This window comes from Pyrus communis, chromosome 6 (genome assembly GCF_963583255.1).
Source record: "Pyrus communis chromosome 6, drPyrComm1.1, whole genome shotgun sequence".
In the NCBI taxonomy this organism is placed as follows: domain Eukaryota; kingdom Viridiplantae; phylum Streptophyta; class Magnoliopsida; order Rosales; family Rosaceae; genus Pyrus; species Pyrus communis.
Window position 1 is genome coordinate 6,193,429 of NC_084808.1, and position 16,514 is coordinate 6,209,942.

At 37.5% G+C, this 16,514-nt stretch overlaps 2 protein-coding genes across 6 annotated transcripts; one reads left to right on the forward strand and one right to left on the reverse strand.

Moving 5' to 3' along the window:
• The first annotated feature begins 1,224 nt into the window (after positions 1 to 1,224).
• On the forward strand, positions 1,225 to 8,653 carry LOC137736699 (probable starch synthase 4, chloroplastic/amyloplastic). Of its 4 annotated transcripts, none has more exons than XM_068475930.1 (15): positions 1,230 to 1,476; positions 1,615 to 2,091; positions 2,189 to 2,287; positions 2,409 to 2,461; positions 2,968 to 3,025; positions 3,240 to 3,322; positions 4,455 to 4,532; positions 5,414 to 5,493; positions 5,611 to 5,792; positions 6,238 to 6,312; positions 6,796 to 6,836; positions 7,004 to 7,109; positions 7,420 to 7,502; positions 7,637 to 7,710; positions 8,064 to 8,653. In XM_068475930.1, exons 1-15 carry the CDS (start codon positions 1,273 to 1,275, stop codon positions 8,171 to 8,173), a joined length of 1,803 nt encoding a protein of 600 aa, XP_068332031.1. In that variant the 5' UTR covers positions 1,230 to 1,272; the 3' UTR covers positions 8,174 to 8,653. The 4 variants fall into 4 exon arrangements, with proteins under 4 accessions (XP_068332033.1, XP_068332031.1, XP_068332032.1 ...); XM_068475931.1 differs by having other exon boundaries at positions 1,230 to 1,470; XM_068475933.1 differs by lacking the exon at positions 1,230 to 1,476 and having other exon boundaries at positions 1,711 to 1,839; positions 1,967 to 2,091.
• A 15-nt stretch (positions 8,654 to 8,668) lies between these two features.
• On the reverse strand, positions 8,669 to 15,553 carry LOC137736698 (YTH domain-containing protein ECT3-like). 2 transcript variants are annotated; one of them, XR_011068789.1, is made up of 9 exons: positions 15,284 to 15,553; positions 14,045 to 14,082; positions 13,765 to 13,939; positions 13,289 to 13,362; positions 12,829 to 13,194; positions 10,918 to 11,451; positions 10,229 to 10,441; positions 9,020 to 9,669; positions 8,669 to 8,928 (listed from the first exon to the last, which is right to left on the reverse strand). XR_011068789.1 is itself a non-coding variant. In XM_068475929.1 (8 exons), the coding sequence occupies exons 1-8, from the start codon at positions 15,324 to 15,326 to the stop codon at positions 9,223 to 9,225; spliced, it is 1,890 nt and encodes a 629-aa protein (XP_068332030.1). In that variant the 5' UTR covers positions 15,327 to 15,553; the 3' UTR covers positions 8,961 to 9,222. The 2 variants fall into 2 exon arrangements, 1 of the variants encoding a protein (XP_068332030.1); XM_068475929.1 differs by lacking the exon at positions 8,669 to 8,928 and having other exon boundaries at positions 8,961 to 9,669.
• Positions 15,554 to 16,514: the final 961 nt, after the last annotated feature.

Genomic DNA, 16,514 nt, shown 5'->3' on the forward strand with positions numbered 1-16,514 from the left:
AATGGTAGGTGTAGTTGTACTATAATTTCTTTTTTGATATGGATGACTAAATAGTCTTCAAATGTAATGAAAAATCGATGACTTTTAGACGGTGACCAAAACAATAAACGATTCTGATTATGAAATGTATTCTATTTGTTGATCCACAAAATCGCCGAGGACTTTAGTATAACAGAAAGTGTCAAGTTTGTGACCTTCGCTAGGTTGCTCTGGTCATTAGTGTGGATAAGTATGTAAATGAATAGAGACAGGGAAGCAAATAACGCATGATGTACGTGGTTCACCCAGATTGGCTACGTCCACGGAGTAGAGGAGTTCTCATTAGTTGTGAAGGGTTTACACAAATACATAGGTTCAAGCTCTCTTTTAGTGAGTTCTAGTGAATAGTTTAGTACAAATGACATTAGGGATTATTGTGGGGAGAATGATCTCCTTTTATAGAAGAGAGTTTCTAGCTTTGTTCTGACATTGACACGTGTCGTGTTGTGATTGGCCTTTGATATCGACATGTGTCGCGCTGTGATTGGCTTCTGATACCGACATGTGTCGTGTTGTGATTGGCCTCCTGGTTGGAGGAAAAGTCTTGTGGGTCCTTGATGGTATGTTGTTGACCGATGCTTAGTAGTTTCAGAATTGGTCAAGTATGGTACAAACACTATTAAATGATATTGTATAAGAAAGGGGGGCTTTTAAAGATTATATCAGATTTAAGAATTTTAATTTATTTTGATATTCCTAACCACAAATTTATTAGCAAAAGTTATATTTTATAATGAAAGAAATTAAACTACAAATATTTAAAAATAGAAAAAAATAGTGTAGCTCAAAAATCCCAAAATAGTTACCCCGCACATGCCCTATATGAAAGAAACATGGCTGAAAAAAAAAAAAAATTTCAAAAATAACAAATATGAGAAAGTAGGGAGCCGAACCCGTGCACTACTAGGGCTTGACAACCATGCTAGGAAAACATCTATAAATTATTTCCCACCTTTTTCATATATAGAATATTAAAAGAGATTTTAGAATCCGGGGGCCAGAAAAACAGGGCCCCATAACGGTTGCACTCGAGCGAGTGAGTGCATATGATTGATATGATTGATATATGTAATTTATAATTTATATTAATAATTTTTGAACAGATATATTAATGAAAGAAGGACACGTGTTATGAATAGAATAGTGGGGGAAGAGGTGGGGAGAGAGAGTTAAAAATGAAAGGTCATCTGGTAGGAAATTAGGAACTTGTCCCACTCGAGCGAGTGGGTGCATATGATCTCGATTGGGTCTCTGAAACCAGAAATGGAGACGACAGCAATTGCGATTGCGGGAGACTGGTCTTCTTGTTTTGAAACAAGAAGAAGCAGCTTATGTCATCTTCCTCCGACGAGCACCAGATGGAGGTGGCGGAGGCAGAGGCAGAAGCAGAAGCAGAAGCAGTCTTGCTCTTGTCAATTCCGCATTCCACAGGTACAGGTTCTGCTCATTTCTCCATCTATCCATTATCTATTAGGGTTTAGGGTTTAGGGTTTAGGGTTTATGGTTAGCGTAATTGCCTAGGACAAGACCTCATCCATTATTAATGATTCATGCATCATATTCGGCTTTTTATAGGAATTCGCTTGGCCTTCTCCTGATGATGATATCCCCTTTTGGAAGAAGCCCTTCCCTTCTTGGGATGTCAACTTGGAACCTCCCTCCCAAGTAATTAAAGATTCCAAACTCATGCACCTAGTTCATGTCACCGCTGAAATGGCACCCATTGCCAAAGTTGGTGGTCTTGCTGATGTTGTCACTGGACTTGCTCGAGCTTCTTTATTGCGAGGCCACACTGTACATGTAATGCTTCCTTTCTACGAGTGTATCCAGAAGCACCAGATCAATGACCTCACGTTAGTCGCAACATATAACTCTTTTCACCATGGAAACTGGATTCCCACTAATGCATACACTGGGGTAGTTTCAGGAATCCCAGTTATACTTATTGACCCTTCACATCACTTCTTTAAGGGCCATCATGTCTATGGGGGTTCCTACAATGAGCTTGAAGCATATCTCTTCTTTAGTCGTGCTTGCCTTGAATGGATGCAGGTTATTACTTGAAAACTCGGTAACTCTGTTCTTCCAATACTATCTTCACAATTTGTTCTTCCAGTATCTGACAAGAGTATACGATACGTCATTGCAGGCGACTGGAACACAACCTGATATTATTCATGTCCATGAATGGCAGACAGGTGCTTTGCCGTTACTTTATTGGGATATGTATCATTATCTCTCACTTAAGGTATCTACTTCTGTTATTGCCACTGCCTCAGCTTCATATGCCTGATGGATAACAATGTAGTAAAATTGTTGATTTTTGTGAATAATATTAATATGATCTTGTGTAATTCTCTAATTTGTAGAAACCGAGAGTCGTATTGACAATCCATAACATGGAGCACTATGGTGAATGTAGGTAAGAAAAAATATTTCTTATGGAGAAAAGGTAAGTAAATGCTTCTATATTGCTCCTTTTGCATGCTACTTTTTCCATCACCATTTGACCAATCTTTCTTTGTTGGATATCCTTTGATTGCTTTTTACCTGACTGAATGTCTCAATTATTTAGAGTTAAACCTTTTATTCCAAAGTTTTACATCCACTTTGTTCATGTCCTTGTACTGATAAAATCCTAGTATGTGTGAACTCTCAGCCTCAGTTTTGCGTAAAATACAGGAATCTGGAGATGAGCAAGAGTCAGGTCTTCTATTTTGGCTGCGATTTAAACGAGTTATTTGTAATTAAACACTTTCACTCACATTTTATAAACCATCTATCAAACAGAGAAATACTTGTTTTGCTTGTCTTTTTTAATTTTTGTGCATTTTATGATCAAAATGACTTCAAAAATAGCTGTTTCATTATCGTGCAAATTTATTTTTCTAAACCTCGTCATAAGCATTATTTTTCTTCATATGGCAGACAAGAGCAACTGAGCATGTGCGGTCTTGATGGATCTTTGTATGCTAACTTTGAAAAAGTGAGCTCTTTACATGAATTTGATTGGTTCTTAGGTCCCTTTAAGATATTTGTTTTTGGAAAAAAAAGAAGAAGTGCATACATGACATACATGAATGTCATGTATGCATGTGTATTTGTCGGAACCTTATCAAATCAGTTTGTTGAATTTTTAAATGTTACACGCTTTAACAGACGAAACTACCATGTCTCTTACGCCTATCAATATGGTTTAGGCAATTGATGATCGAACTGTTGGCCATAATCCTGAGAGGTTAAGCTTATTGAAAGGTGGAATTGTCTACAGCAATGCAGTAGTGTAAGCGGTCTTGCTTGTTGATTTTGTAATTGAATATATCTTTATTTTCTTTCTTTATTTGCTCATATCGCAGACAATAACCATAGGCAACCACCAGCTAAGAAATCCACCGTTTTGTTACATTTTAATTTAATTCCTTGAGCTATCTAACTGCAGTTCTCCAAATGATATAACAAAAAGGTTGCATTTTTTTCAAAGCGGTAAAAAGTTGTCTGTGTTGGTGGAAAGAGAAGGAGGGGTGTGGTTCTGGGGAGAGGTGCTATGTTTGCAAACTTCTTGCTTATATGCGGGGAAAGGAGTATGAGGGTTTGTGAGAGTGTGCTTGGTGAGGAGGTGGAGTATCTATGGGATAGAATTCGTTTTTCGGCTTCTTGTGGGCATCTATAGCTTCGGGGTTTAGAAGAGCTATCTTTCTATGTTATTTGATTAAAGTGGAAAGCAGCTGCTTCGTAGGTTCTTGAAATTCTGGTTTTCTGTTTCCAGATGTCTCTAGGATAGAGTTTGATTCTGCAATTTTCATGTATAGTTTGTGCAGAAGTGGAAGTGAATTACTTGTTCACTATCTTTTACTTATTTTATATTTAATGGAAAGCTTTACTCTCATAACCATTCAAGAATGTGCATCTCTTCCTTTGAATACTGTACCGATACCAAAAACATTGGTACTCGGTGAGGATGAGTCCTTGAACATCTTATAGTTGTCCTGGTTTTCCCATGGTAGTCACATTCACAGTTTATCTTTATTATCAAATCAAGGTTGCCCCTTCACACATCTCTAACTATTGGTCCAACATTAGACCAGACTTTGTCCTGTGGGATAGAGTACAGCATCAATGTCTATCTACTCCTTTTTCGCTGGCAGATGCAGATGCCTTCATCAAATTAGGAAAAAGGTCTATACCAAGTGATTGACCTTGACTTGATCAAATTTCATATTAAGTCCACATGTAAAATATATTGATTACTCTAGTGGTGGATTTTCTTTTCTTTCTAGATGTATTTTGAAGGGCAACACCATCTCTTCCTTTAGTGTAATCTTATATTTCTCATTGTGCCCGTGTGAGCATGAGCACACACAAGCTCACCCCTTGTATCTGTTGTGTGAACAAGTGATTCTTTCTTTCATTTTCAGTACAGTTTCTCCAACATATCTCAAGGAAACACTCTGCTCTGGATGGCTTTCAAGTACTTTGATAAGAAACCGTGATAAGTAAGCTCCTTAACTGTGATAATGAACATAAATTGTTTTACATTTTTCATAAACTTTGAGGTTGGATAAAAAATGTAAACTTTTATATGTTGCTCTGTGGCTGAATAAGACATAAGGGAACTGTATCAACCATTATCGAACTGCTGTTGCAATAGAAGCTCTGGCAAGTGGCAATTACCAGTTGCCTTTAGTTCATTTTTTCATGCATTTTGTCTCCTTTAAAAACTGCAATAACATTACACTCTCATGTTTTAATCATGATCAAATGTATAGTGACTTTCAAGAACATTTAGAGATAGGCAGAGTGGCTTCTTAGAAATAGCTCACTCCTTGTTGAATATTTGAATTATACGTAACAATCAAATGATCCAAATAGAACTTGGGGATTATAGTTTGTACTATTCGTGGTCCTTTCATCATGTTGTTGTTCTTTTTATGTAGTAAATAGATCTAATATCAATGAGGTCATATAGCATGTGATTTCCACAATTAATACTAAGTTTCTACACATGGTAAGCGTAATTCTGTTTTACGTAATTATGTGTTGGGATCTTCCAGACCTCAATCATGTGTGGGATTTTCCAAATCTTGATTTGTGAATAACATCACTCCCTGGTGGTCTTTGTAACACCTACCTCAGTTACTTTAAAATCCATTGTGGACAAATAATGCTTTTTGCATGAATTTGTTTGAAGTATGGTTTCCCACGCAGGAAACTCTCATGCTTGTTACTTGCTGCATATTGTGTGCCTATATATATATTCAGCTTGATGTTTACTCTGCTCTCTGATTATGAGTTAAAACCTCTTGTTGACTTTAAAGAAAGTGAAAATCTCTTCTTGTCTTTGCATTTGTTGATATTTAAATATGTAAATTTATAGGTACTTTGGTATAGTAAATGGAATAGACACTGCGATGTGGGACCCTTCTACTGATGTTTTCTTGCCTTCAAAGTTTCATGGTAAGGACTTATGAGTAAGCTTGTATTAGATTTGCAAGTTGGAAACGCTGTTACTAAGAATTGAACCCATTTCACAGTAGTTTTTATTTTCATTATCACTTGTACTGTTTCTTGCAGCTCAAAACCCTGAGGGCAAGAAGTTATGCAAATACTATGTCCAAAGGGGACTTGGTTTGGCCTCAGGCTACCATGTGCCAGATACTGCACTCAAGGTTCCCTTGGTTGTATGTATCACTCGTTTAGTTGCACAAAAGGGTCTTCATTTGATTACTCATGCAATTAAGCAAGTTGAGGAACTTGTAAGTTTGTTACTATGTTACATCTTTTTGTGTTCTAAGTTTTGCCTGGGCTATGTGGATAGCTGAGCAGGAATGTGTTGGTGCCTAGGAATGATGAGTGCACTTTTTCGTATTGGACATCCTTCTTATAGAAAGCCTCTGTATATATATAGACACACACCAAGAAGATTTTTTCTTGTCAGACATTTTGACATGTATATGAGAGTGAGACCTTGAGAAAACTACCAGTGTTATGTAAGCTGGTACAAGGTTGGTTTCCGAAAAGATGTCAATTGTCGAAGCAATTATTTATTTAGTTGTGAAAATATTGGCAACTATTTGTCTTTTCTCCAAAGTTTTTTTCTTTAGATTCTATTCTTGTTTCCTGACTCACTATAGACTTTGATAAAAGTTCAGAATGTGCTTTCCATGAGTTTCTCATTCCTCCAAATACTGGACTCATTAGGGTGGACAAATGGTTATACTGGGAAAAGCTCCTGATTCTCGGGTGGAAAGTGAATTTGAAGGTCTTGCAAAATTGGTAAGGGATTTGAGGCTTCTCTCTTCTTAATTTCTCTTTTTTTTTTTTTCTTTTTTTTTTTTCATTTTCTTGGTATCTATGTGTTAAGAACCTTATGTGAATGCTCCATACATCCCTTTTCTGTTATAATAATCTCTTGTACCTTAATTTAAATCGTAACAATGTTCAACTTGTTTTATTTAAATCCTTTGATGTCGGAGGCTTTTGTCATAGGCTTTATTTCCTATTTATATGGAATAGGAAAGTACACTTTCTTTCCTATGCTATATGATAGGAAAATACACTTTCTTTCCATTTCCAATTATCTTCTAGGGTTTCCAGTCTAAGGAAACTTAATTATTTCCTAATACAATCCTAAACAAAATAGGACACTAACTTTAATGAGCCAATTCCTGCTTTACAATCTTCTTTTCTTTGTTTCTTCCCTTACCTTCTGAGTCAAAGCAAGCTAACAGATGTCCATATTTGATATCATTTTTGTAGCATAACCAAGGTCCCAGCATTCGGATATTATTGATGTATAGGTAATTAATCTTGAAACACCATGATATAAGTTTTGCTGTCCTGCTGTATGCTGCTGTTGACTTTATTCTAGTTCCTCCCAGCATACAGCAACTGTGACAGCTCCTCCCAGCATTCAGATGTTTCTGCTTGCTAAATTTTGTTGTTTCTGATTTACTTTGCTATGCAGTGAGGAGCTATCCCACTTGCTGTATGCTGCTGCAGACTTTATTTTAGTTCCTTCCATGTACGAGCCATGTGGACTTGCCCAAATGATTGGAATGCGCTATGGGGCAGTATGTATTTCTGCTGGACTTTAAAATCCTGCCATTTTATGTTGTCTATAGTAATGGCTATACTAACAACTTTACTGAAGTACTCCAGAGCTTGATCAGAATTGTGCATAAAAAATATGACATGATCAGCATTCATTACTGTGTGCATATACTTTCTTGCTACACCATTTTTTCTATGTTTGGTTTTTTGGCTAGTGTCGTGTTTGTCGGAAGATGATTTTATTCACATTGCAGTAAAATGTAAATACACAATAAAAGTATAGAAACAAAGTTATTTAAAGTCTCACTTGGGGTCAACCGATTGTTTCAGGTCCCAGTAGTTAGAAAGACCGGCGGTCTTGCAGACACAGTCTTTGACATGGATGATGAACCAAATCATGACATGGCCAATGGGTAACTTATTTTTCAATAGTTAAAAAGTGCATACTTGGAGGTTCTAGTAGATATTACTAGGGTGAAAAATTATTTTGCTCCGAGTATTATTGGTAGAAGTGTTGCAATCAATGCTGCAACTCTTTTTTTGTTAGGTTTGTTTTTGAAGGAATCGACGAAGGATCCCTGCATGGGGCTCTAGCTCGTGCATTTGCTTGCTACAGAAACAGTAAGTTCTCCTCATATATAACTTGCTTAGTTTTCTTGTTACTCACTCGTGTGATTTGCATGCTACAAAACAGTAAGTGCTGCTTGTATTAGATCTTGCTTAGTTTTTACCGTAGTTGAGGACCAACAAGATACAAATTGGAAAATTCTACTTTTCTCTACTTTCACATGTTTTTTGCCCAACCTATGTTGTGCACAGTGCACTCATGATGCCATTGCAAGAGAACAAGTATGTTGTAGAATCCGATTTATGAAATGCGGCGTAAGATGGGAAGAAAATGTTGGGTTCCGATTTATGTACCAGTTTGTAATTATTCTCGTCTGGCTGTTATTGAATTATAATTGGTGGTGCAGAAGGAGGAGATGAATGGAATGGCATTGTTAAGAAGGTTATGGAAATTGATAATGGCTGGAACAACGCAGCTGGCAAGTACATTGAGATTTATGAATCAGTTAGAGCATGAGAATGTTGATCATCATGTGCAGAAGCTGGCTAGAGAAGCTTGTTTGCCCGTGGCGGGCACAAATTCCGAGTACTGGAACTGGATCCTTGAACCTTTATGGTTGGTGTTATGCTCGATGTGCAGAATGCAGTTTGATTATTTTTTTTCTACTTTTCTCTTAATTGAGTAGTAGTGTACACCTCAATGACTCATTTCGTCTTGGTCTGCTAACATAAATGGTTCCTGAAATGAACGGATGGAAACTAAATTGATTCCCAAAGAATCCATTCCATGAACCGAACCAAACCAAGCCGTCGTTGTTTGGCAACGGGTGGGAGGGAGGAAGATATGATATACATGCATTGCATACCAGGCCAAATCAAATGTATCCATCATATCATATGCACAAAAATTATCAAACGTCTTTAGTTTGTGATTTCATTCATTCACGAATCACGACACAGAATAGAATGAAAAAAGAAAAGAAAATCTTCTGCAAAAGTAAATGCGTTTTCTGAATTTATTCATTCCTCCATTCATTCGTTTATTGATTGATCAACCTCTCAAGTCCAACCCAAATGGGTTTTTGGGGGGTGGGGGTGGTGCGGGGCAGGGCGGGGCGGTATACAAATACCCACAACCTGCATTGCATTCAACAAACTACCTCCGCATCGCCAAAACCAACAATCTAATTCTAACCCTACAATAAGGAAAACCGAGCTTCAGATACAAAACTAAACAGCCTTCCTGCCAAGCACGCCCCCCTCGAGTACCACCTAATTGTTCTGGACAACCGATCATCAAAACCGAGCTTCAGATACAAAACTAAACAGCCTTCCTGCCAAGCACGCCCCCCTCGAGTACCACCTAATTGTTCTGGACAACCGATCATCAAGGAAAGGGAAAAAAAGGTCATAAAACGGAGTCAGCTTGCATCCTGACTGCTTGAGATGACGAAATTACCACCTCGTGCTTTGTCAATGAGTGAACTACTCTTAAAAATCACAAAGGTACACCTAGTAGTATGTTGTCGCTGTATGCATGCCTAAAATGCCTAAGCATTAGTAGGTTCATACACCTGTTGCCTTCCTGTCAACCGACTTGCTGTCGTCTCCATCATTACTACTTTCAGATGGCAGTGCTAATTCTTTGTCACCCTCTTCCAACTGCAATACTTGAGATAAGCTATCAGATATTTGGTCCATAGAGGAATCATGTTCAAGGATTGCTGAAGCAGCTTCTGTTTTAGAGCTAATGTCATGCTCGGTTTTTGCTACTTCTTTGCCGTTACTTCCTTTCAACTGCAGGGCGTGATCAATCCTATCAGAAATTTCCTTAACAGAATCAATGCCAACTGAATCAGAAGCATCCGTAGTCGAACTAGGTTCTTGTTTAACTTTCCTTTGCTTCGAGGATTTTTCCCGCTCATCATAAAATTCAAAGTCATCTATAATAGATGTCCGTGCATCAAAATCGTTGAAAATTTTCAATAGCTCAATGCCTTGTTTGAGATTCACCTGATAATGTTTCACCATCAGGAAATAAAATGTAAGGCAGATGCAAACTCTCAATCCGCATTAGAGCCAAACTTAAGTTAAAGACAGAAGTAAAAGGAAATAGATTGAATGCATTGCATGTGAACTGTATACTACACAAGATTAACGTTTCAATCACTTCATACAACAGAGATTTTAGACCACATGTAAACCCATAGAGATATAAACAAAAAATAGTTTGGAAAGTGATTTTTTATGGTTGATCCATTAGTTAAGAGTGCTCTCATCTAGATTCAAAATGGGTTCAAATAAGCCTTCTCAACTCCAATTCAAACTTGGCTTGTTTCATATTTGAACAAGATATACCCAATATGACCCACCCAACTTGGAAGGTTTTGAGAGGGCAAGGTAACCCCTAAAATAAAGCTATCTCAAAAACCATGAACATTTACACAAAGGGCTTTCCCTAGGGTCACAGTGGCAACAAAAACCAAATCTAAACTGGAGAATTGATCTAGTTTCTAAATAAAAATGGAATCTTTTTTAATGAAAATAACAGAGATTGAGAGAGATATACTACCTCCTGACAATCTCGGCTGTGCGTGACGGGCTTATTATCATTATTTTCAAGTAGAATGTGACGGAACCGGATGTTAGGAACATCCTTAACAATATGCCACTGAACTGGAAATTGCCCACTCCACCTATCTTGCTGCCAGTAATCAGCATCCTTCTCAAAATCTACAGGTCCAACCATTTCAGCTACCCCACAAAACTGTCCGCTAGCATTAACCTGTAGTGAGTTGTAACCAACAAAATCTAAGAGGACTGACAAAACTAAAGAACATATAGTTTAGATCGTATCACAACAAATATAGAATAACTTTAGCACAGACAACAAATTTCTTGTAAGCATCTATAGTATTTTTAAAGAAAAGAAATGCTGAACAAAGAAAAATGACCAATTGAAACCAAAAAAGCCTTTGGCAAACAGTTATTACGGCCCACGAATGACATGGCAAACAGTTATTAGGGCCTACGAATGACATACAAGGGATTTTGCCTGGTTTATATTACTGAATCTCAAAGATAGACTGCCACGTTAAACTTCAGTTATCATCTGGCTCTTATCAGCATCAATACCCAATCATTCTACCTAATGCTTTGTGATGCTGATACCAGTCATATACCCACCCACTTTCAACTAGGACCTCCTCAGCCCAGTTGCTCAAACAGTTAGGAAGATAGGGACAGATCAAAGAAACATACCGAAAAGAATAGGAAGACTGGGCAGCTGCATTTTATCTTCTTTGCCTCATGATAAGCAGCATCAAGTTTCTTGTTTCCATGAGGCGTGCTAGCCCAAACATTGTATTTAATACTTTTGTGAATGTTGTCCTCACTGAAAGACTTAATGATAAAGAATTTAGCATCCTTGTAATCTGTGACAAAATCTAGCTGGTTCAATGAATCAAGGTTAAATCCAGAAGAAGATAGATCCATTTTCCTAACACTAGATGAAGAACTCTGGTCGGAAGTACTCTTTCCCTTCATCTGTGAAGCCCTTGGTCCTCTGTTGCGGTCATTGAATATATCATGTGAATTATTATTGACGGAAATTGACTCCCAGTCCCTCTCTCTTCTTCTGGTCTTGTCAACATTTAGTCGGTTCCGGTCATTACCAAACAAATATGAAGCACTACCATAGTTTGAGCTCTGGTAAGAACTACCCTGAGGATAGCGTCCACCAAAGGAACTTGAAACCAATCCATATCCATGCATTGGTCTCTGTTGTTGAGAAATCTGAAAGTAAATCATATATCATCTCTTAATCATCCCATAAAAAATGCATCAACTTGGCAACTTGGCATGGCCATGGTTCAAGTTTAAAAAGAAAATTCTACAATTATATGCATAAACATTAGAGTAAATAAAAATAATCAACAGAGTCCAAACAATTTATTTTAGTTCAAAAACCTAAACTGAGATACAATTAGAGAAAATGTGCCAAATCTTATGAGACTTAATGACATGAAAGTAAGAATCAACCTTAACATTTCAACTATTTAAGAATTGACCCATGGATGGGCAGCATCTGTCTAATCAACTAGTAGCATAAGTTACTAAGGCCCTTTCAAGAGCAACCATACACCAATTGCAATGACCCTTTGACCCATAAATCTTTTTTCTTACCACGACATGTGTTTCAACCTCTACCACATTTCTAGGAAGAAAAGAGTCCACGTGATGTCTAAGGATGACAAAAAACTACCAAAATTCCCCCCCAAAAGAAAAGGGGAAAAAACAAGACTAACAGAATGTAATACAATTAATGCCATTATTGTTGGGTTTTTTCCAGCCCATGATAAGTTGTCCTACGTCTATAAGAAACTATAGTCTTAGAGGATTAAATTGTTTTCCCAATTGGAGATAGTTGCTCAATTGGAGAAGGATTCATAACTAGATTCCAATTAGGATTAGTAATCCTTATTGAAGAAGACCTTTATTATGCCTATATAAAGGGACTATTGTACTAGTTTTCAGAAGGGAGCAAAACAATAAACTCTGTACCACTCAAGGGATTAGAGTGAGAGAATATTGTAAAGTGTGTGCGGGAGAAAAGAAAAGAGATGGTGTATTTCTTGTTCTTGTTCTTTCAGGTTTTTCGTCAATTCCTAGTTCTAGAGATTGGGCAAGATTATTGGTTGTACTCATTATTGATATAGTGAAAGATTGTTGTTGCTGTCCTGTGGACGTAGGCGCATATTGCCAAACCACGTAAATTCCTGGTGTTATTTATCTTGGTTATTTGTTTTCAATTTCCAGAGTTTGTTCTATTTTTCCCATTCTTAAATGCGATATTCTCAACAATTATCTCCAAAATCTTGAATTGCACCGAGAACATATGAATTGTGTACCACCAATGTGGGTGCAATGGTACTATATGCCTCTTAAAAACACAAAAGTTGTATTCTGATCACCAAGCACATTGGGGAATTATAACTACAATGCTGACCAGAACACAAAAACATGCCTCCAATACTGAACATATAAATATGACCAAAGTTGTATCCGTATTTAGAGTTCTAACAAAAGACTAGCAACACTGTAACAATTCTTCCAGTCTAGGAACATCTCTTTATCAAGGAATTAAACTAGTGAAGTTAAAAGAAAACAAACCTGCCCCGCATTGTGTTCGTATGACCCAAGAATGCCCATTGGTGGAGGATAAATTGTTGGAGATGCTAAAGGACTAGAACCAAGATGTCCAGACAGATCTCCACTGAATGATCTATAATTTACCATGTAACCTGGTCCTGGCCCATAACCTATGTTGTCAGTGCTACTACTTTCTGGTCTCATCAACTCAGATGGCTGGGGGTAATAAGATGGAGAGAAAGGGACCTGTTGTGTAGAATAAAGTTGGCCATCTACCATTACAGAAGGCAAAGGACCAGCGACTGGTGAATACTGTCCATATGCAATTTCGTGATTGAAGCCATAACCAGAGTGAAACAGAAGAGAAGGACTATCATTGTAGATGACCTAAAAACAACAACCAAAAAAGAACCAAAGGTAAGTTTGGCTCAAAAGGAAATCAGAGATTCAGAAGAATTGTGCAAGCGAATATTATACTCACTGGTGATAAAACATGCATTCCATCAGTATTATATGGAGAATATCCATCCCAAGCACCAGTGTTACTGCCATAACCTGAAACCAGATGGAATTTTAAAATCTGATCTCTTACAATTTTAATTATAAATTATGAGAAGAGTAGCAGAACATTGTCATTATTACCAAAAGCTTTTCTTTATTATGGGTCAACACCAAATAGAACCATGACATTTAACACATAGTTCATGAAATCCCGGATAAAGAAACAACGCTTAAGAGTTCACAGGAATCAAACTATAGCTAATATCAGACCACTCACAAACTACCGGAGAAAGAAACCAAAAGTTTAGAAATTTAAAATGGCTTAATGTGCGAGGGCAATGTCACAACACTTGAGAGTTTATGGGAATCAGACTATAGCTAACTTCAAACCACTACTATTTAGACCATCCTGATCCTTCTATACCAGAGACAGCAGAAAAGGGTGAACAAACTCACCACCATAAATGTCCCCTTCATGAGATGAATACAAATTAAGTGGATGGGGGGTGCTTCGTTCTCCACTAACATCTGAAGACTTGGGCTGTTCTGTAGCATCACCTGAAGGCCCTATGATGACTGCAGCTGGAGAATGATTCACTGAAACTAGTCTTTCATCTTTGGGCAACAGTGGCTGAATATAAATTACAAAATCAATAAAATACAGCTACCAAAGCCTTTGTATACAAAGGACTAAATGAACAGAAACAACATTCTTAGTGAGTATACAACCAATTACCTGCTCTTTCAAGATATCTGACTTTACAGGTCTCTCTCCTGCACCCAGAATTGCAGATGTTCAGTATCTCAGAAGAACAATAGAAGCACAGACATTTCCAAAAAGCTGGAAACAGAAGGTGTATGCAACAGAGATAAATATTATAAATAGAAACAAGGTCTTCCCCTGCTCACATCCTACCCCCAACCCTCACAAAGGATAGGAGAAAAATCACATTCATTGCAGACTATTCGAACCCATTGGCAGAACTTGCCCATGCAGAAAAGGCTTGAAAGGAAAGGGTGCTAGAGAGTTCAGATACCAGCTAGCAAAGGTGTTCTACTTTCACAATGTGACATTTTGGATTTTAACGTTCCTACACACTTCCAAAGATTCTGATCCTCTTTCACACATTGGTTGCCCCTACCCTCTTCTCTTTAGGTAGCTTCACATGTCCAACAATAACCCTTTCCTCTCTCTTGCACCTTCACTCATCAATGCTGAGTGGCTGACTCTCTCCTTTCTAAGGTAGCTTTAGTCAATCGTCAATCTAGCTTAAAAGAATACAAGGTCAAGCAACATTCGCAACTCAGCAATATCGATCAATTCGAAAAGAGGAAGGAGCTGCAAATCTGAACATGATCACACATGTGTTTTAATCAAGTGATTCTGCGAACTCTAACCTAGACCATCCTGACATAATACACCAACTGTGGACAATGAAGAGGGCCCATCTTACTACTTCAAACAGTTGCTTGCATCATACTTAAAAATTATAACTCATGGACATGCTGCATTATTGAACTGAACCAAGTAAAAACTTTATGAGCAGTGTGTATTCGTAAGTGAGTTTTACAAAACCAAATAATGGATACCAATGGGTTTTACAATACCCAGTTGACACAAAAACATCATCAAGAAGCAAAAAACCCTATCTTAGGATTTGGAGACCAAGAATTCAACTGAAACACAAGGAACAGCATAATGTTTTCGACATGAGTGCGACCAGAAACATAATGCATTCCGCACCTTGAATGCTTAAAGCTTTACTCGGCAGCGGACCAACAAATAATTGCCAGTAAATCAAACAATTCACAATCTGGGAATTACCAAAATCTACAAAAAAAAAAAAAAAAAAAAATAACACCGACTCACAAATTCTTATTGAATAGCAATAAACAAACAAACACAAAGTAGACACAAAAACATCAAACATTTCTGAACAAAAACAAAAACAAAAACTAGAGAAACAAGGGATACCAGTGGAGACGATTTGATCTTGGCCGCCCTGATGCTTGTCCATATTTCAAAGAAAGATAGAGATCTATGACAAGAGAAGCGATAGAAACAATGAGGAAATATTGCAGGAGGGAGAGGGAGAGGGAGAGAGAGAGAGAGGGAAAATAAGAATAGAGGGTTTTAGGTTTTGTACCAGGAGAGAAGAGGAGAGGATTTCGTTTGGATTTGGGTGCTGTAATTAATCAAATTTTTATTAATTTGGCTTTCTGATTAAGGCGGTTTCCTTTTAAATTTTTGGGAATAATTGGTAACTTGGTTTATGAAATAATCACAGGCTAATTATATTTGGAGGGGAAAGTAATCTTCGCATACTATTATTCTTCTCCACATAATTTTAATCACTGTTCCAGCCCAAATTACGATTAAATAAAAAATGCGCAGAATAAAAAAAAAAGGTGAGTAAAAATCATTCTTATATTTACTGCCTCACATACTTATTAATGTTGTAAATGTCGTTTTTGAGTTTTTATTTTTTTGTCTGTTGTTTTTGAATTTTTGATATTATGAGTTTTTATGAAGAGAATTCAAACTTAATTCAAGAAGGTAAAATTAGAAAGGTTGTCAATTTTGGGCACTTTTAGGTCCACATAATGATGCAAGCTGGGAAAGAAGCCAAGCCCCACAGGGGTTAGAAGAGGATACTCCCGAGCATTAAAGTCGACCGCCTATAAGCTCAGCCCGACTAGGATATGTAAAGGGCTTTCTGACTGCCAAGAGCACGTGGATAGGCTGATAGCTTTAAGATAAAAGTCCCCATAAACATGCCTACCCAGATGTCAATCAGACCACGTGTTGGCCTACAGTCAGCGGCAGAGACCTAGGATGAGATGTAAAGGTGCTTGTTTGTACCATACTTCACCAACCTCGAAACTATTGAGCACTAGTCAACTTCATACCTTCAAGGACCCATTGAAGGATTCATGTTGAGGTACCACTTCGAAGCACAAGAGTTTCTCTACAATCAAGAGGCCAATCAAAGCGCGACACGTGTCAACAAATAAAGCTCCTAAAGTCCCAACATCGACCACGAATGAAAGCATGTGACTTTCCTCAACAATAAAATGTGGTCATTCTCCTACAATTAATCCCTAATGATGATTCTGATTAAACATATATATTGTGTAAACTCTTCACTATTAATGAGAAATCCTCTACCCTTGTGTACATAGCTCAACTTAGGGTGAACCACTTA